The sequence below is a fragment of the Salvelinus alpinus genome, chromosome 5 (genome assembly GCF_045679555.1).
Source record: "Salvelinus alpinus chromosome 5, SLU_Salpinus.1, whole genome shotgun sequence".
In the NCBI taxonomy this organism is placed as follows: Eukaryota; Metazoa; Chordata; class Actinopteri; order Salmoniformes; family Salmonidae; genus Salvelinus; species Salvelinus alpinus.
This window is the reverse complement of record NC_092090.1, coordinates 86,804,639-86,825,900: the sequence shown is the minus strand read 5'-3', so window position 1 is coordinate 86,825,900 and position 21,262 is coordinate 86,804,639. Positions and strand designations below refer to the sequence as shown.

Below are 21,262 nucleotides of genomic sequence, written 5' to 3'. Positions count from 1 at the left end.
GTAGGTATGTATGGCAGGACCAAATCGGAAAGGTAGGTAGGAGCAAGCCGGTGTAGTGCTTTGTAGGTTAGCAGTAAAATCTTGAAATCAGCCCTATCCTTAACAGGAAGCCAGTGTAGAGAGGCTAGAGTAATGTGATCTATTTTTGTGGTGGTAATCAAGATTCTAGCAGCCGTGTTTAGCACTAACTGAAGTTTTTTTTGTGCTTTATCCGGGTACTCGGAAAGTAGAGCATTGCAGTATTTTAATCTAGAAGTGACAAAAGCATGGATTAATTTTTCAGCATAATTTTTGGACAGAAAGTTCCTGATTTTTGCAATGTTACGTAGATGGAAAAAAGCTGTTCTTGACACAGTCTTGATATGTTCGTCAAAAGAGAGATCATGGTCCAGAGTAACGCATAGGTCCTTCACAGTTTTATTTGAGACGACTGTACAACCATCAAGATTAATTGTCGGATTCAACAGAAGGTCTCTTTGTTTCTTGGGACCTAGAACTAGCATCTCTGTTTTGTCCGAGTTTAAAAGTAGAAAATTTGCCGCCATCTACTTCCTTATGTCTGAAACACAGGCTTCCAGGGAGGGCAATTTTGGGGCTTCACCATGTTTCATCGAAATGTACAGCTGTGTGTCGTCCGCATAGCAGTGAAAGTTGACATTGTGTTTCCGAATGACATCACCAAGAGGTAAAATATATAGTGAAAACAATAGTGGTCCTAAAACAGAGCCCTGAAGAACACCGAAATATACAGTTGATTTGTCAGAAGATAAACCATCTACAGACACAAACTTATATCTTTCTGACAGATAAGATCTAAACCAGGCCAGAACTTGTTCGTGTAGACCAATTTGGGTTTCCAATCTCTCTAAAAGAATGTGGTGATCGGTGGTATCAAAAGCAGCACTAAGGTCTAGGAGCACGAGGACAGATGCAGAGCCTCGTCTGACGCCATTAAAAGGTAATTTACCACCTTCACAAGTGCAGTCTCAGTGCTATGATGGGGTCTAAAACCAGATAGAAGCGTTTAGTATACATTGTTTGTCTTCAGGAAGGCAGTGAGTTGCTGCGCAACAGATTTTTCTAAAAGTTTTGAGAGGAATGGGTGAATCGATATAGGCCGATAGTTTTTAAAATATTTTCTGGGTCAAGGTTTGGCTTTATCAAGAAAGGCTTTATTACTGCCACTTTTAGTGAGTTTGGTACACATCCGGTGGATAGGTAGCCGTTTATTATGTTCAACATAGAAGGGCAAAGCACAGGTGTCAGTAGTGAGTGCAGGAGTCAGGCGCAGAGAGCAGGGTAGTTCAAAAGATGTGGATCTTTAATATTCCAACACAACCAGAGAGACGGTCACGCCACACACACAACGGCGCGTAAAGTCCCAGTCCAACAAACAGGACGAAAACTGATCAGGAAAAGAAACCACAAGAATAATCAAACACCACAAACAGAAAAACAAGCCCGCACAAAAGCCGGCGGGCCTACTGGGTTTAAATAGCCCACAACCAAACCTAAACACGAAACAGGTGCAACAAATCAGACACAACTAAATGAAACAGAAAAGGGGATCGGTGGCAGCTAGTAGGCCAGCGACGACGACCGCCGAGCGCCGCCCGAACAGGAAGAGGCACCATCTTCGGCGGGATTCGTGACAACAGGAAGCAGCGCTTTCAGTAGTTTAGTTGGAATAGGGTCCAGTATGTAGCATGAAGGTTTAGAGGCCATGACTATTTTCATCAATGTGTCAAGAGATATAGTGTTAAAAAACTTGAGTGTCTCCCTTGATCCTAGGTCCTGGCAGTGTTGTGGAGACTCAGGACAACTTAGCTTTGGAGAAATACGCAGATTTAAAGACTCCGTAATTTTCTTTCTAATGATCATGATCTTCTCGTCAAGGAAGTTCATGAATTTATCACTGCTGAAGTTAAAGCCATCTTCTCTTGGGGAATTCTGCTTTTTAGTTAGCTTTGCAACCGTATCAAAAGTACATTTTGGATTGTTCTTATTTTCCTCAATTAGGTTGTAAAAATAGGATGATCGAGCAGCAGTGAGGGCTCTTCAATACTGCACGGTACTGTCTTTCCAAGCTAGTCGGAAGACTTCCAGTTTGATGTAGAGCCATTTCTGTTCCAATTTTCTGGAAGCTTGCTTCAGTGCTCGGATATTTTCTGTATACCAGGGAGCTAGTTTCTTATGACAAATGTTTTTTGTTTTTAGGGGTGTGGCTGCAACATATTAGGCAAGGTTAAATTGAGTTCCTCAGTTAGGTGGTTAACTGATTTTTGTACTCTGACGTCCTTGGGTAGGTGGAGGGAGTCTGGAAGGGCATCTAGGAATCTTTGGGTTATCCGAGAATTTATAGCACGGCTTTTGATGATCCTTGGTTGGGGTCTGAGCAGATTAGTTGTTGCAATTGCAAACGTAATAAAATGGTGGTCCGATAGTCCAGGATTATGAGGAAAAACATTAAGATCCACAACATTTATTCCATGAGACAAAACTAGGTCCAGAGTATGACTGTGGCAGTGAGTAGGTCCGGAGACATGTTGGACAAAACCCACTGAGTCGATGGTGGCTCCAAAAGACTTTTGGAGTAGTCTGTGGACTTTTCCATGTGAATATTAAAGTCACCTAAATGTTTAATATTATCTGGTTTTAATGTCCATTCTAGAATGCCCTTCTTGCCAATCAGAAATGAGTATTCAACAATGCTGTGGTATAACATAATAAAAGAAGTTAGCGGCAGGTGGACGTGCAAAATCCACCGTCATAGTTTGGATGAAGCCTGAGCTGGAATGTGAAGCTAACTGAAGCTGATTAGCTTTATAAAGGCCTGAGTAGATCCAGCTTGCATTGTAGTATACCACTCTGAGATTTTTAAAGTGGTAATCATTAGTTGAAACGATAACAAAGCATTCTACCCACCACTGTTTCACTAAAAAGCTGAGGGATGGGACTAGGGAAATGTAACCACTCTCAAATTCAATTGTAACCACTCTCAAATTCATAGACAGTGCTATGGATGCAATAACTGACCATCCATGATATCACAATTATAGTTTTAACCATGCTTTGAGGCTATACAGTGTTTGTTTACATTTAATTTGTTTACAAACATTGTAGTAAAACAAGCTTATATTTTGGGTTGTGATGGGGTACGACAGTTGAACTAAGCTCACGAGGCATTTATATATATATTTATTTATATTCGTCAAGAAACATCATTAGTTTACAAGTCCAAATATGGATGTAGGTACTGCAGATTGCCACTTTAAATGATCAAATATGATCAATGCCTCAAGGGTCTTTAATAGCCTGGGTTACTGTCTGAAATACTGTACGAACACAAACAGTGGTGTCCCCATACTACTAGGACTATTGGGAAAACAGAAAGAAGTGTCAGAAAGTAGGCCACCTCATCCCTAGGCTATTCTCTTTTGTCTTTGAGGCTCCTTCTTGGATTAGGGAAAAGGCACTGCTTGTTCAGTACAATTTCTGGGTAGGCACAGCACCGTGCTTGCTTTAAAATCGCTTCAAGATTTTTACACAGCAGTGCAACAGATGTGGAAGCACACAGTACCGTGCGCATGTGTGTGTATCAATTAGCCATGATTTGCAGGCTGCTCTGAAAGTGTGATTGAATTATATATATCATGCCCCTTGGAATTGATCCCCAACCCTGTAGGAGGATGATGTAGGAAGGAAAACACCAAAGAACAACATTTCTGTGCTTTATTAATTCAGCTTTGATAGTTTGCCGGAAGGATTTGAAACACTTGAAATATTCCAGCGACTTAAACAAAACCCCAATCTCCATATCCTAGTTTCATTATAGCAAGACTCCCATCTAGTAACAGAAAAAACACTGTTTCCTTATTGCAAGACTCCCATCTAGTAACAGAAATACAACTGTTTCCTTATAGCAAGAATCTCATCTAGTAACATAAATAACATTGTTTCCTTATAGCAAGACTCCCATCTAGTAACATAAATAACATTGTTTCCTTATAGCAAGACTCCCATCTAGTAACAGAAATACAACTGTTTCCTTATAGCAAGAATCTCATCTAGTAACATAAATAACATTGTTTCCTTATAGCAAGACTCCCTTCTAGTAACATAAATACAACTGTTTACTCATAGCAAGACTCCCATCTAGTAACACAAATACTACTGTTTCCTTATAGCAAGACTCCCATCTAGTAACACAAATAGCACTGTGTTTCAGGTTGACATGGTTAGATAGAGGAGCTATTTACACTAGCCTACAGTTCATAGGAGAAATAAAATCCCAGCAGGGCTACTATTCAGTTTCTGAACTGGGTGCAAAAAAGACAAACTGCTTTCCTTGACTTGTGTCTTCTTTGTGACATTGGCTGGTTATATATATATATATTATATATATATATACACATTCTTCTGCACCTCACTTTCCATTACATCCCCTCCTTTTCTTGTTTCCCTCTACCCTTTTAGAAATGATCAAGGAAGGTAGAGAGGACAGAGGGAGATTAGGAAATGCCATCTAAAGACCTGGACAGGGGAAAAAGGAATCTAGAGACAGGAATCTAGGAATCTATTATCACAGGGTTGAAATACAAAGAGTTCATATGAGATAGGCATGTAAAACATGACTTTAGTGAGTATTCACAGCATGAACGTAGTAACCAAGATAAAGCGTGCAGCCTAAGCTTTAGATGGATGCCATGATTTCATGCAAAATTATTTTGAGAGGTATGTTTAAGCAAACAGCAATATGGGAATGCTACTATGCTGTAGTCTACAACTATTAAGTATGGCCTGACTTCACATCTCAGCAGATCCCAGGACCCATTTTTGCATTGAATCATAGTCATTATGTAGGATTCTGCATGTTATTAACCCCATTCTTTCTATAAAAACCTGTTATAGAACCTCTCTTCTCATATGAGCCCCCTCCAACCCCGCCCAATCATTCTTGAATTCCACACGCCCGTTCCTGTCACATCCGGTTTCAGCTCCACAGCCAGCTCCCTCCCGCATTGTCACACACACCCCTGTCCTTGTTTTGCGGAGCCAACTTTTGCGAATGTTTTTTCTTTCCATGCTTCTCATGCGAGGTGGCTGACAGAAGGAAGACAGAAGGACAGGGGTCTTCTGCACAACGCACTGAGATGCATTGAACATCATGCAGTGACTGCTCCTCACACCAAATTTGTTCTTTACCTTTATTTTTGTCCTTAGCGCTGCAACGAAGATTGCAAGACGACGTGTAAAAGAGGAAGAAGACATTACCGTGGAAAAAGACAATCTGCATGTGAAAACACTGGATCTAGTGCTATCGGAGGCAAGCGATGCAGCCTACTAACAAGCTCCTGAGTCTCACCCTCCTTGTCTTGATGGGCACCGAACTCACCCAAGTAGGTTTATAAACGCCATTTTACTCCCCATTTAAGATATCCAAACCATGCTTAGCAAATGATCCTACAAATTACCTATTTAACAACGTTGTAGGCCTTGAGATTAAGAGATTAAAATATATTATGATGAACGATAAAGGGATTCCATCATCCTAGTAAAATTGATACGGGCTAGTGTGCGTTCAGAGGCATTTCTGTAGCCAAACTATCTATTGTATCTATAACAAAATTTGACTAAATCAAAATCATCAATTTATTTAATCAGTGAGGTAGGGTAGGCTATACTGAAATGTTTCAATTGGCGTTTCACATTCAATGCATCGAACTAATTCCAAATTCACTCCAATTAAGCTATGTGAGCGATAGGGTAATCTACTTTATAATGTCTACATTGAAATACGCGAGAAATTTCACAGTGACACAGTTCACATCTAGACAATTGCAATATGATTTGATAGTTCGAATATAATGAATATGTCAGATAAAAGGCTTAAATTGAAATCTTATTAAAGCAATGCATTAACCAGATTCCACCCCAGATTGTAGCCTAACATGAATAGACTATTCTGGTTATACTAACACTACAGACAGAAATATGAAAACAAAACTATTTCAACACAATAATAATAGACTGCTGTTATTGCTCTAAAATTCTAAACAATTCCAAAATATTAGACTTTTGCTATGATTAATAACTCGCATTTATTTGTAATGGTCCCCATGAACATGTTCTTCTTATCTCCATCTTTCTAAGGAATTGTTTCTCTATTCAGAGATGCATTGCACTCACAGTGCCACAGCGCCTCCTCCTGGCTGCCACAATACAACCTGTCAAACTTTCCTGGACACCAACAAGGGGTTCAAGCTTTTGTTCTAGACTAGCACTAAGACACTTGATCACATACTTAATCAACAAGCTCGTGATTAGTTGAATGAATCAGACATTTGGTGCCATTTGAAAGCACCAAAGTTCTGATTCATTCAACTAATCATTCTCATCGCATTCATGATGCTGGTATGGCAGGCTATGACAATACTAGGAAGATTATTGACTTTTGTATTCCTTATAATCATTCGTAATCTGTTTGTATTATGAACAGTAAATGTGATGTAATGTATTGTATGTTAATCCCTTATTTTTGATCCCAAACAACTAGCGCAATATAACCAACAACAAACAAACAAAGAAAATAAATATATATAGCTTATTAAATGTGGAAGAAATATATTATTTATTATATATTTTTTAAACAAAAAGACAAAAAGAAGCAAAAAAACAAGAGATGGTGCAAACAAATGTCTGTAACTCATGAAAGAGAAAATAAACAGAAATATATCGTTTTTAAAGCTTATCTTGATTTTTTTTAAACGCAATACTAGGCTACAGTACCTGACAAACGGACGTGCAATACCATTCGTAACGACAAGGTGGCAGAATGTCCCTCGATATCCCTCGACCTGGTTGGTTAAAACAGGTCAAGGACAGTGCATTAACTGCATTTCAGTACAGATGTTGAATATCCCATTATTGCGCCACGGACCTTGTACAAGCTTTATGTTGAATCTGATGCGGTTTCAAATGTCTACGATTAATCAGATTTACTGTCAAACACTTACCTAGATTATGAATTGTCTACATGTTTTTTTCTGTGAATGACAATCAAAATCCGGCACTTCTTTATTGGATTAAATGGGACTCGTAGGCTACCTTGCTTTCTATGGCACCCGTCAAAAATTGTGACTGATGGTTTCAATGTGATTGGATTATTCCAGTTCTTGTCCCCATAGAGTCATCAAGCAACCGTTATTAAAGTAGCCAACCTACACAATTACGCTATCCAGTCTGAAAATGTCGTTTAGGCTCGTTTTGTCTCCATTGCGTTTGCAAGGTTTCATACTTAAATTGAATCTATCACACAATTGACTTCAATGTCTGAAGTTATGCTATTTAGATATTGTTTTCCTGTCATGGCATTTTCTTGTATTTGGTGGCAAGGTACATATTCCTGTTTCACTGTATTAAACGCCAAAGCGTGGCGCCATGAATTTCATTTCAATTGAAGGTTGTTCTATCAGTGCGCGGTGGGCGGGGGTATTCAGCGAATGGGAGAGGCGACTGAATCCATGTCATCTTCTAAACTCGAAAGCGATTGCGGGAGAACCACTTCACATTTTCCAACAATTGCATTGAGCCATCATCAAAGTGGCTTTTGAAGAGAGCAGAAACCACCTGTCAGCCAAAGATGTTCAAACCTAAACTCACCGCTGTTGCAGCCCTGCCGTTGCATCCAATGATTGGCAATATGAATTGTCTAGTTAGTTCTTCACTGGAATGTGTACAAGGACATTTTTGGTAAAACGACAAGAGCGCAGATATGTCGGTTCCTTTACTGAAGATTGGAGTGGTGTTGAGCACGATGGCTATGATTACTAACTGGATGTCGCAGACGTTACCGTCCTTGGTGGGACTTAACACCAACAAGCTCTCGGTAGCATCAGGAGGGACAGCGGACCGGAGCACCGGCGTGAGTGACAGCAAATACAGGAACCATTAGAATCATGTACTGCACAGGATAGATTGCAATAGTTATTTAGTAGGCCTATTCCTATAATTGATACCTAATGTTGGTTGGAAATTGAAAGAAAAAAACGGGTGTTGCTTGTGCATCAAAATAAATAAAAATGGTCTGTAATGACTATAGCCAAAACGAGTAGGCCTATCCATAAACATATAGCTGAATAAACGGCAAATCATTATCTTACTATTCTTGTTAGCCATAGTGCAGGTTTCAACAACTTTCACACATTCTTTGCTAAATGGTTTAACTGAAATATGTTGGAGAAGAAGTGTGGCAATGATGGACAATTATAACAGTTCTGAGATTGTCTGTGACTAATGTAATTGAATATAAAGAGCAGAATAATGCTACATTATATAAGAACACTAACAGATAATGTAGTCACATTGTAGACAATGGATCTTAGCATAATACACTGCATGTCACTACTTGTCAGGGTTAATCTAGAGCCATATTTCTGTTCATATGTCTATTTATGGCTCTGGGTTCAACCATGTAGTAGTAAAGTTGTAACCAATCCACATTTAGAGCAGCCTCTGTATGGAATTACTACTCTGAAGGCTTCGTGCTAAATAGGCTTGGTCCTCTGTAGTTCATTTTGCAGAGCATAGCGCTTGCACCGCCAGGATAGTGTGTTCGATTCCCCGTACCACCCGTACATAAAATGTATGCACGCATGACTATAAATCGCTTTGGATAAAAATGCTAAATGGCATATATATATATATATATATATTGAATGACTTTATTGGAGGGATGAAAATGTAAGGTTTCGTTGACATAAATGGCACAGATTAAATTCCTGTAGGCTACATGAAGTATTTAGAAATACAAGATTATGACTTAATATCATCACAATCCAGCAACGCTATTTGAGTAGATTTACAAAGTTGTTTCCCTCAATTTGACGTCAACTCCTTTTGTCAGCCCCATTGCCTTTAGAATGTGGATAGTCGTTTTGATGGTCGGAGATTAGGCGGGAACATACGGCAAGGTTCAACAGTACAGATGGCATTTTATGTAATCATATGTCATCATCTTAGAAAAAGGTTATGTAAATCCCTGTGGTGAAAATATTCTGCATCAAATTGGCACACATTTCTTGGCAGAGATCATGCTTTTTGTCCAAACTTCAAAAAATGTAATGACATAATTTTGGAGTAAATGTTTTAGATAAGAGTACCAATGTAGTCTATCTTAAACCCTACACACTACTGAGCCAATGTGAGCTGTGCCCTGCCAAGCCAAAGCAAGCTGAACTGTACTGGCTTGGTTACGCACCCTCCACGGCTGCTGGAACCGTGCTGAAGAGGACAATGTGAAAGAGAAATGTCTGAACCAGCGCAGTATGGTGTTAATATTGTCACATCACATCTCTATATGAATAACCTTTTTTCATTCATCTTTCTCTCCCCCTCTCTCACTGTCTGTCTATCTCCCTGTCTGGCTGTCTGTCTCTCTCTCCCTATCTGTCTTTCCCTCTCTCTCCCTGTCTGTCTTTCCCTCTCTCTCTCCCTGTCTGTCTCTCTCCCGGTCTGTCTGTCTCTCCCTCTCTCACCCTGTCTGTCCATCCTAGGTGCTCCCAGCCAACCCTGAGGAGTCATGGCAGGTGTACAGCTCAGCCCAGGACACGGAGGGCCGCTGTGTCTGCACTGTGGTGGCGCCTCAACAGTCCATGTGCTCGCGGGACGCCAGGACCAAACAGCTCCGACAGCTGCTAGAAAAAGTAACCCCCCCCCCCCCCCCCATGTAGCATGATGTACTACAGTACCCATAACCCCCCCACTACCAGACCTCCACTAGAACAAGCACCATTCACCAGTTGCACCATAACAACCATATCTCCCACTCTCCCTCTCTCATTTCTCTCCATCATCTTCTCAGCAGCAGCAGCCTCTGGCCAGAGGACTAGTTACTTGTATGGCTCCTTGACAATAGCAGTTCCTTTCACCCTGTATTGCCAATATTGATTTGCTGTCATCATCATTTGATATGATCTGACATTCAGTCTTATACAGTAGATTTGTTTGGAGGCCAGATGTTGTGCAACTTTGGCACCTTGATGTGGAACAACCAGCAGTCCATGTACAGCATACTCTCAATCTCTATCACTGCTGTGGGTCATTTGGGGTCAGAAATGGATGTCTTTCTGATTCGGCTTGATCTTTAAATACACATAACAGTTAGTTGCTCTTGAGCACCTGAAATGCTGTATTCTCTGCCTAGACACGTCAGAGGTTATACAGTGTCAGATTTTGTAGTCAGTTATCCACACCATATCTACAAGAAATTGTGTCATGCACCGACATTGTTGAAGGAGCATTGATGGCTAAAGTCTATATCTTTGCGTTTATTGGGTGTATAATTTGTTTATTTTGATTCCAAAAATGGAATTAAATAATAAGCCTGGGAAGACCTGAATACACAAGTGTTTAGGGCTGTATTTCGGTATATTTAGGGCTTTAAGATACATGTTTTTCTATTTTCCCCTGTGTTAGGTCCAGAACATGACCCAGTCTATCCAGGTGCTAGACCAGCGGACCCAGAGAGACCTGCAGTACGTGGAGAGGATGGAGGTCCAGCTGAAAGGTCTGGAGACCAAGTTTAAACAGGTGGAGGAGAACCACAAGCAGAACATTGCCAGGCAATACAAGGTATGTCAACATTTCTCTTAGGGTTGCTAAATTACGGGAACTTTCAATACATTTCCTGTTTTTCCTGAAATCCTGGTTGGAGGATTCCGGATTTCCTGCTTATTCCCTCCTGATTCTGGGAAAACCAGGGAATTTATTTAATGTTCCTGGAATTTTGCAACCCTACTCTTACATAGACAACATTGTACAAAGAGATGTGCTGTAAGTGGAGTTCTGGGTCCATATCTATCAAGCCTCTCAGAGTAGGAGTGCTGAGCTAGGATCAGGTCCTTACTGTCCATATAATAGTATTCATTCACATCCTAGATCAGCACTATTATATTGAGAAGCATGATACCTACAGCCCCTGCTGTGAATGAAACCCGTACACCTAAATGCTTGTCTCTGGAATTAAAATTTAACATCATCAACTATTCTGATGACGTTTATGTTTGTTAGTGTGTGTATGTTTGTGTGTGTTCCCCACCTATCCTCACCAATGCTATGTTTATGCTATGTGTCTGTCATGAGCAACCCTGGGAGTGATGACCCTTGCATGTTTTGTGTGTGTATATTAGGCTAGTGAGTTAGATTATTCAACACTCAACAGTATCTCATTTTCTTGCTTGCAGGGCTAACTTTAGGAAATTATATCAAAGCTGCAGAGACTGAAGAGGCAGTTCTATTCCAGTGTTCTATCCCTGAACTTGACCAATGACTATTTGCACCATGCAGTTTATTTGAAAACTAGCACCCTTTTCACCCTCAGACCTGCACTGCTCTTTGCATTTCTGCATGTTACTGTCGATGCATTCCATCAATAGATTTAGTTCAGTTTTTTTAATTAATATTACTTTTGTTTTATTCAATTCCATATCCTGTTTAGATTTGTCAATGCATAACTGGTTACCACAAAAAAATACGGAAACATTGTTGTATGTGACAGAAAAGCATGTAACCCTAAGATGTTGCATTTTAAAAGGTGAAAATAAAATATTTTCCCAATTGTTTTTGGTGTACCGAGGACTTGTTTCATGCTGCTTATGTTTGTGATGATGTCACATCCGTTCATGATACTGTTGAATGTGTTAGGTCCACTCTGAACTCATCATAGGGAGACAGCCAGAGTAGGGCAAGACAGGTGTGGAACACCCATTTGCTCGCATAACACTGAACCAAGCCTATTTTAACCTTTCAGGCAATAAAAGCGAAAATGGAGGAACTTAGGCCATTGATACCAGTGTTGGAGGAGTACAAAGCCGATGCAAAATTGGTATTGCGGTTTAAAGAGGAGCTCCAGAATCTGACGTCTGTGCTAAACGAACTCCAGGAGGAGATCGGCGCCTATGACTACGAGGAGCTACAAAACAGAGTGTCAAATCTTGAAGAGAGGCTTCGTGCATGCATGCAAAAATTAGGTAGGCTCAGAGAACACCGAAACACCCCCTTTGCTTCCTTGTGCAACGGGCCAATCAGATCTACAGTAGTCATTCTTCTCACACCAACAGATCTCTATCTATCCACCGCACCTATGGTACATGCTCTACCACTACGTTATCGCTTTAACATACTCAGTCATTCTCTGATGTTAGGCAATCACGTGCCTCGACTACACATCAATGCATAATAATATTGCTGATGAAAAAAGACAAACAGTTCTCATATGTCAGGTTAGAAGCTATTTAAACATGTTAGGATTTAGAGTTGTTAGATGGTGATTTGGATTAAGTTTTGCTAATGTAATCCTATTAAACCGAAACTACATCCCTAGCACGTCATGTTATGTGTGCCAGAAATGAGCTGTGAGCTTATGTCCACTTCTTGGCCAAAAGCTTCACACCATTGTAGCGACAGTCATCTACAAATAGTACCAGGATGTAACAACTGACAGATTATTTCTCAGTAATCTCTTTGTTGCATGGGTTGTTCACAGGATTGTATACAAGGCAAAGTAGATGGCATGATGTGTGTCTAAACCAAGGGCTCTCCCAGCATATACAGTATCCTATCTGTCACCATATTTATTCGATTGATGTCGTGACAGGCTAACAGTAAGTGAAAGGCTGAACAAATCAATGAATGGTGCAAAATACATGATTCAAAGTAAAATGGGAGGAAACAGGTAGAAGCAATCCAATTGTAAGGAATGAGGCATTGAAGTCGTTTTCCTTTGTGCCACTGTGCTTTGACTGTTAGGATGCTGACTGTAGCTCTAGGGATGACCCTGTAGGCATGGAGTAGAGCCAATGGGCTGGCAAGTTCTTAGAGATTAAAGAAGGGCTCACTTCAATTTCAGAGGATTATCCATTTTTGTTTCAAGTGCTCAGCTATAACTCTCCAAGTACTATAGCTATGGTAGACAGCATACACTACCCAGCTAGCACATTTGGTTCCTTCGAAGTTGTGGGAACAAATGTTTTTGGTTTCACATTGGTTGTGGGAATGAATGACTGTTTCCTGACTAGTAAAATGTAACGTTTTTTTAAATGTCTGAGAACAGAAGTGGAAATTTACTATTGTTTCCTGAAAGTTTTATTAACTCTGAGAAAAGTAATAATAGGTTATTTGGAGGCTTTTGAATTACTTCCTTAACTTTCACTGAATGTATCAATAAGACTGTTAATAACACTGCTAGCTTATTTTGGCCACAAAAAAAATGAAACTCCAAGCACAGATAGAACACATGGAAATGCATTTCCTTAGGCATTAATCATGCAAACACCTTTGTTTTTTTATTGTGACACAGCATCAGTGAGATTTGAACATATAATCTTCTGTTGTGAATCCATGGAATTAGTCCACTGCACCACTATGATGGAGTGAGGATGTTTGTTTTTTTACGAATACTAAGCTGTTCATTTTAGTCTATTCAAACAGACTCCATTTCAAAGAAAACAAGCACTCATTAAGATCAGGTGTGGCCAATTAATGGTCGCGGCCAACACACCTGAACACGCATAACATGATAGAGTTTGGTTGATGCTGAGAACGGAATGTATGTTTTTAAATAACATTCTTAGAACCTTCTCTGAACATCACTAATCTTTTCTTGTAGTTTTTATGGAAAGTTTGCTTAACGTTCTCAGAACAATTAATTTGAGAACACGAAGAAACGTTACCTAACAAGGCTTCTTTTTGTGGTGAACAATTTCAGTTGAACGATTTGAATAAACATTCCAAAATGTTACTGTGAAACATCAAACACCTACTTTTGTAAGGATTACTGTGACTTTTTAGCGACAATATTCAAACTGAAAATAAGTTAGCTATTCCTAGAAAATATACAGTTGAAGTCGGAAGTTCTTCACAATTCCTGACATTTAATCCGAATAAAAATTCCCTGTCTTAGGTCAATTAGGATCACCACTTTATTTTAAGAATGTGAAATGTCAGAATAATAGTAGAGAAAATTACTTATTTCAGCTTTTATTTCTTTAATCACATTCCCAGTGGGTCAGAAGTTTACATACACTCAATTAGTATTTGGTAGCATTGACTTTAAATTGTTTAACCTGGGTCAAATGTTTTGGGTAGCCTTCCACAAGATTCCCACAATATGTCGTGTGAATTTTGGCCCATTCCTCCTGACAGAGCTGGTGTAACTGAGTCAGGTTTGTAGGCCTCTTGCTCGCACACGCTTTTTCAGTTCTGCCTACAAATGTTCTATAGGATTGAGGTCAGGGCTTTGTGATGGCCACTCCAATACCTTGACTTTGTTGTCCTTAAGCCATTTTGCCACAACTTTGGAAGTATGCTTGGGGTCATTGTCCATTTGGAAGACCCAAACTTTAACTTCCTGACTGATGTCTTGAGATGTTGCTTCAATATATCCACATCTTTTTCCATCCTCATGATGTCATCTATTCTGTGAAGTGCACCAGTCCCTCCTGCAGCAAAGCACCCCCGCAACATGATGCTGCCACCCCCGTGCTTCACGGTTGGGATGGTGTTCTTCAGCTTGCAAGCATCCCCCTTTTTCCTGGAAACGTAACGATGGTCATTATGGCCAAAAAGTTATATTTTTGTTTCATCTGACCAGAGGACATTTCTCCAAAATGTACGATCTTTGTCCCCATGTGCAGTTGCAAGCCGTAGTCTGGCTTTTTTATGGCGGTTTTGGAGCAGTGGCTTCTTCGTTGCTGATCGGCCTTTCAGGTTATGTCAATATAGGACTCGTTTTACTATGGATATAGATACTTTTGTACCTGTTTCCTCCAGCATCTTCACAAGGTCCTTTGCTGTTGTTCTGGGATTGATTTGCACTTTTCGCACCAAAGTACGTTCGTCACTAGGAGACAGAACGCGTTTCCTTCCTGAGCGGTATGACGGCTGCGTGGTCCCATGGTGTTTATACTTGCGTACTATTGTTTGTACAGATGAACGTGATACCTTCAGGCATTTGGAAATGGCTCCCAAGGATGAACCAAACTTGTGGCGGTCTACAATTTTTTTTCTGAGGTCTTGGCTGATTTCTTTTGATTTTCCCATGATGTCAAGCAAAGAGGCACTGAGTTTGAAGGTAGGCCTTGAAATACATCCACAGGTCCAATTGACTCACATGATGTCAATTAGCATATCAGAAGCTTCCGAAGCCATGGCATCATTTTCTGGAATTTTCCAAGCTGTTTAAAGTGCCATTAAACTGTGCCAGTCAACTTAGTGTATGTAAACTTCTGACCCACTGGAATTGTGATACAGTAAATTATAAGTGAAATAATCTGTCTGTAAACAATTGTTGGAAAAATTACTTGTGTCATGCACAAAGTAGATGTCTTAACCGACTTGGCAAAACTATAGTTTGTTAACAAGAAATTTGTGAAGTGGTTGAAAAACAAGTTTTAATGACTCCAACCTAAGTGTATGTAAACTTCCGACTTCAACTGTAGTAGAAAGTCTACATGGCCACTTGATTATTTTTAGTGGCAGTTTAGACCCGAAACAGACACTTCAGTTTGCCGCACTCTACCTTCTCAGACTGTTAGCTTACGTTAGCGAACAGTTGTGGCTAATACAAAACAAGTTGAATATGTTAGCTAACGTTAGCCACCATTCACAAACTTTTTCCCTTGTTGAATGCAACTCTGTAGGAAACGTAATGCTGCAGTACAGACATTTCCACAGAAGAACGTTATTTCTTAACGTTCTCTGAACTATTTGAGAATATTCCCAATGTCAAACCAGTTAGAGAACGTTCCCAGAACATGACCAACATTTTTATGAAATGTAACCATATTTTAACTTTTAGGAAACGTTCTGTTATAGTAATGAAATACCAAGAAAATTTAGTTTTTTTGTCAAGTTCCTTAAATGTGTTGAGAATGTACCAAGGCCAAGCAACTATCCTGCACCATTACCTGAAAATTGTGGGAAGGTTGTATGCAAACTATCCATAGGACAACCACGTTCTCACCAAGCTCTAAGAAACATATGGCTCTCAGAACGTTATATGCTAGTTTGTTATCTTGGGAAAATGGGGGCAGATATTTGTGTAACCCCCCAAAAAAAATTCTGGACTTGAAGTTAGGGGGAGGAATTGTGTGAATTGACTCAAACTTTAATATTGCACTTACTGTTCCTGTTGTTAATATAGCATTTGAAGAGGGGAGCAATTGAGTGTGTGGTTTATGTAAAAACAGAAAAGTCTGTTTTCATTATTCATAAGTAAAGTTATGATGTATCTATGACATTGAAAGGATGTACAAAGAGACTACAAGCCACAAGGTTTGGCATCACTCTGTTACCTTGGAATTGCCCATTTCTCATCATTGGCTCACACCTTGTGGTTGTGTGGTCTCTGTACAACAGTATCCTTTCAATGTCATAGATAAATGATAACATTACTTATGAATAATGAAAACTGACTTTTCTGTCCGAATACATCATTCTGAGGCAGAGAAATGGATGGCTAAAGCAGGAGATCTAGATTCTAGTACATACATTTATACAATATCTACACAGTTCTTTCTAGAAAACCTCCAGCTAAAACAGTATTGTCAAAACCTGAAGAAATCACCAAACTGATCTATAGATTGTAATACTAAAGCTGGATAAACAAGTCGAATTGATATTATCATTTTCAACAAAAAGTATAGTAGGTATAGTAGGTCACTGACCTACGCACGCACGCACACACACACACACACTATGTTTTCCAACCTATAAACACCATTGATAGTCCAGAGATGAATGCAGTATCTTGCATTGTGTATTTGGCTCTTGCAGCATGTGGGAAGCTGACAGGGATCAGCGATCCAATTACCATTAAGACGTCTGGATCAAGGTTTGGATCCTGGATGACTGACCCCCTGGCTCCTGAAGATGACACTAGGGTAGGTCTGGTCCAATGCCTATGCTATTCATTATACAGTTAACACAGACTCAACAAAAATGTTCTTATCAATTATGCAATTGGGAGGACACTCAGTACAGATTTGCGGTGTTGTAAAATATAATCTGTAAGATGTTAGCTTGTATGTTTGTATTAACAGGTTTGTATAAACCAGTGATTATTGACCAGAATGGATCACAACTTTAGTAATGTGTTCCCATGCCTCACTGTCTGGGATTTGCTCACTAGCCTGAAAAGAGACGCTAGCACCACAACACATTCTGATGCTAATCTGGAAGGTAGCTACATCTCCTGGTTGTCATTGCAGTAAACTATGTCATTCTAGGGAATGAAAGACATGAATCACAGGATTGGATAAAAGTTATTTGTACATTTTTATGTGTTGCACATACTAAGATATCACTCGTTGTCCTGCAGAACTTGTGTTGTTAAATTCATTAAGGAATATCCCTAACATTGGGGTGGACACATACTCTATCCACCTGTTCTGTTCTCTTGCTAAATTCAATATCATACTATACCTGAGATGTATGACTTTCTAATGCTCTTGTATTCCTTTCTAGGTGTGGTACATGGATGGCTACCACAACAACCGATTTGTGCGGGAGTACAAGTCCATCTACGACTTCATGAATTCCGACAACTTTACATCTCACCGCCTCCCCCACCCGTGGTCAGGCACTGGCCAGGTGGTCTACAACGGCTCCATCTACTTCAACAAGTTCCAGAGCCACACCATCATCAAGTTTGACTTCAAGACCTCCGTCATCAGCAAGTCACGCCAGCTGGACTACGCCGGCTACAACAACATGTACCACTACTCCTGGGGCGGCCACTCAGACATCGACCTTATGGTGGACGAGGGCGGGCTCTGGGCCGTTTACGCCACCAATCAGAACGCAGGGAACATTGTCATCAGTAAACTGAACCCCAACACCCTGCAGATCGTCAAGAGCTGGACTACCAACCACCCCAAGAGGAGCGCAGGAGAGGCCTTCATGATATGTGGCACGCTGTATGTCACCAATGGCTACTCCGGTGGGACCAAGGTGTATTATGCCTTCAGCACCAACTCTTCCACCTACGAGTACATTGACATACCGTTCCAGAATAAGTACTCTCACATCTCCATGCTGGACTATAACCCTAAAGACAGAGCACTGTACGCATGGAATAACGGTCACCAGGTGCTTTACAATGTCACCTTGTTCCACGTCATTCGGTCAGAGCAGGAGCAGTAGATAGCTAGCCATGCTGTCACCTTCTCAGTCACCGGCAGACCTGGGTTCAAATACTATTGGATAACTTTCAAATACTTTTAACATTTGCGGCAGACTGCCTGGAGTGCAAGATGGGCAGGGTTTGCAGTTTTGCAACAATTGTATTAATTCCATTATACCAGGCAAGCCTAATCAAGCCCGGCTATATCAAGCAAATTTGAACCCAGGTCTGGTCCACGGATGCTTCAAAGTAGAGGAGATACTATATGTAACTGTGGAAGTAGAGAAGTATCCTATATTTTACTCAGTAACAAGAAATACAGTACCTAATGATATATAATGTATAGAAACAAAGAGTAAAACAGGAACCGAAAAGGTCATGCCTTTCTTGTTTTGAATGACTTCAAATGGCTTATAATGATTGTGTTTTTATGGAATTACCCACTCTTGACTTGTTTTTTATTTGATCACATATAGTACAGCCTATTGTATCATAGTTTCGAATTGAATTACATTTGGAATTGAAGAGAGATTATATCCTGGGCCTTGTTTATCAACCTGTATAAAGCCAAACTGTAGGACACAAACACACAATCATGACCATTTTCCCCAGGTGGGTGATCCACATTAATTAATTATATTACATGATCAGATGGTAAAGATAGTCAAATGTAGCAGAAATTTTCCATATAACTCGATTCCTGTTTCTGTAAAGGTGGAGACTAGTGATCGTCCTAACACAGAGCCATGTGCAGAATAGAAATCCAATTCTATCCCCATGTGTTGGTAGCAAAATATCTAATTGGAAAACGTGTAATGGCACCCCAAAACATGTACTCGGTCTTTCCTGCGCAATGCAGCCTCTCAGGAACCAATATAACACAACCCGTCGTTTGCATGGAGTCATCTACACGGACATTATAGGATCTGAGTATGATTGATAAAGGAGGCCCAATGGAGCACAGTTTCAAGAATACAGTCAAACCACGAAGTAATGACAAAATACTGTATATCTGGGAACACCGACTACAGACTGTTGGAAGCACCCTGTTTCATTTCTGTGTCTTTGTGATAGTGCAATGTATTTTCTCTTTTTCTATCTTATTTTTGCATGGGCATTTTTACCGACCAAAATGGTTTTCTTCTCCGGATGTATTTTGCAATATTTGATGCTGTAGTGCAGGAGACTAGTTTAGCACTGTTAGGAGACAGGCTTTTTACTTTCTTATTGTCATTGGGGTTGATATATGTTCTTATTGTTGGTATTGATATTTACTGTGATAGCCTGTCTTTGTAGATTGGATTGTATTGACATAATTTGTCTCGCTCATATAGTTCTGTCTGGCAAAAAAATGACTATAACAATCACAAGAGAATGTACCAAACAATGTATCTATGACCAGTGACATATCCACTGGCTGTTTTATTCCGTTTGACTTCACAAGTCTACTGTCTGTTTCTTAGAGAGATCAATTGTGACATCTTATTCTGTTGAGCTTGCATATGTGTTGTATCTGCAATAACATTCAAATAAATAAACAAGATCTTTGTTCTATCATTGACTCTCTCAATCTCTGAAAATAAACTTGTGAATAAGATGAATTGCCTCAATCGAACCCCTTTTTGCAATGCAGCTTTGAAAATGCACAGGTTTTCAGTTTAAAGAAGTGTGGGAAAGGGCCTTTTTCGGAGACATCCATCTCTGAGAATGGCATCAACCAGAGGACCTATTCACCTTTGAATGAGCAGGTTACTTGTCAAAACAATGATTATCTGAGATATTGTCTCCTATTTGCAATTTGTTAATTTCACATATATTTAGATAAGTGCTACAAATCTCAATGTCCAAATTTCATGTTCAACTGTTTGGTCAATGGGGCATAGGACAATCTAACACAAAAACACAGTACAACCCAGACGATTAAAAAATAGGAAAGAAAGTACATTAAAGACGTGTCCAACGGCACATCACGTAATTTTAATGTGTATAATTGGGTAATATTTGGTTGAGACATTGATCAATGAGATTACAATTTATTTTCACCCACTCAAAAAGACAGCCAAAAGTTAGTTTAATTTCCAATGTGGTATTACTATGCTTTCAACTATTTAAAGCACAACCAAATGAAAAAACTATGTCTGATTTTTGGTATAGTTGTTATCTAAATGTGTAATTACAGATATCTCATCATGATATAGGAATGATAGAGTATGGTCACAGTTCATTTGCTCTGTTAAACCTACACTTTGGAATGACTTTGATAGCAACAGTGAATCTATTTCATTTTTAAGTAGAGCTCCTCTCACCAATCACTCTCCTGATCACACATTGGTAATAGTCAGTGACAAACATCATAGCTAAGCAGGGCTGGGCTTGGTTAAAACCCTGGATGGGAGACCACATGGTAGCTGTACTGTAGAAGCAGGGCTGGGCTTGGTTAAAACCCTGGATGGGAGACCACATGGTAGCTGTACTGTAGAAGCAGGGCTGGGCTTGGTTAAAACCCTGGATGGGAGACCACATGGTAGCTGTACTGTAGAAGCAGGGCTGGGCTTGGTTAAAACCCTGGATGGGAGACCACATGGTAGCTGTACTGTAGAAGCAGGGCTGGGCTTGGTGAAAACCCTGGATGGGAGACCACATGGTAGCTGTACTGTAGAAGCAGGGCTGGGCTTGGTTAAAACCCTGGATGGGAGACCACATGGTAGCTGTACTGTAGAAGCAGGGCTGGGCTTGGTTAAAACCCTGGATGGGAGACCACATGGTAGCTGTACTGTAGATAGATACATTCTCTAGTCTGAGGTGCTGCCCAGCCATTGTTTTTTCCAATAGTGGATATAACGTTTTAAATGTGACGTTGTTTTAAAGGTACAAATGGAACATATTTTGTCTATGTTGAAATTTGGTTAGCATGATGACATAATCCTGTGGTAGAATCTTTACCCTCAAAACAACAGTTGATTACTTTTTTTAAATCCAATGTATTTTCCATGTAGATTCCATATCACAATATGTTGACCAATTACGTTGACAAAATGCATTGAAAAAAACATTGATTCAACCAGTTTGTGCCCAGTGGAG

The 21,262-nt window shown here is 39.9% G+C and overlaps 1 protein-coding gene across 3 annotated transcripts; it reads left to right on the top strand.

Annotated features, from left to right (window-relative positions):
- Positions 1-4,924: 4,924 nt before the first annotated feature.
- On the top strand, positions 4,925-19,735 carry LOC139577153 (noelin). 3 transcript variants are annotated; one of them, XM_071404025.1, is made up of 6 exons: positions 4,925-5,399; positions 9,555-9,704; positions 10,477-10,632; positions 11,810-12,029; positions 16,834-16,940; positions 17,524-19,735. In XM_071404025.1, exons 1-6 carry the CDS (start codon positions 5,334-5,336, stop codon positions 18,199-18,201), a joined length of 1,377 nt encoding a protein of 458 aa, XP_071260126.1. In that variant the 5' UTR covers positions 4,925-5,333; the 3' UTR covers positions 18,202-19,735. The 3 variants fall into 3 exon arrangements, with proteins under 3 accessions (XP_071260126.1, XP_071260127.1, XP_071260125.1); XM_071404024.1 differs by lacking the exon at positions 4,925-5,399 and adding an exon at positions 7,471-7,924 and having other exon boundaries at positions 17,524-18,335; XM_071404026.1 differs by lacking the exons at positions 11,810-12,029; positions 16,834-16,940; positions 17,524-19,735 and adding an exon at positions 11,244-11,621.
- Positions 19,736-21,262: the final 1,527 nt, after the last annotated feature.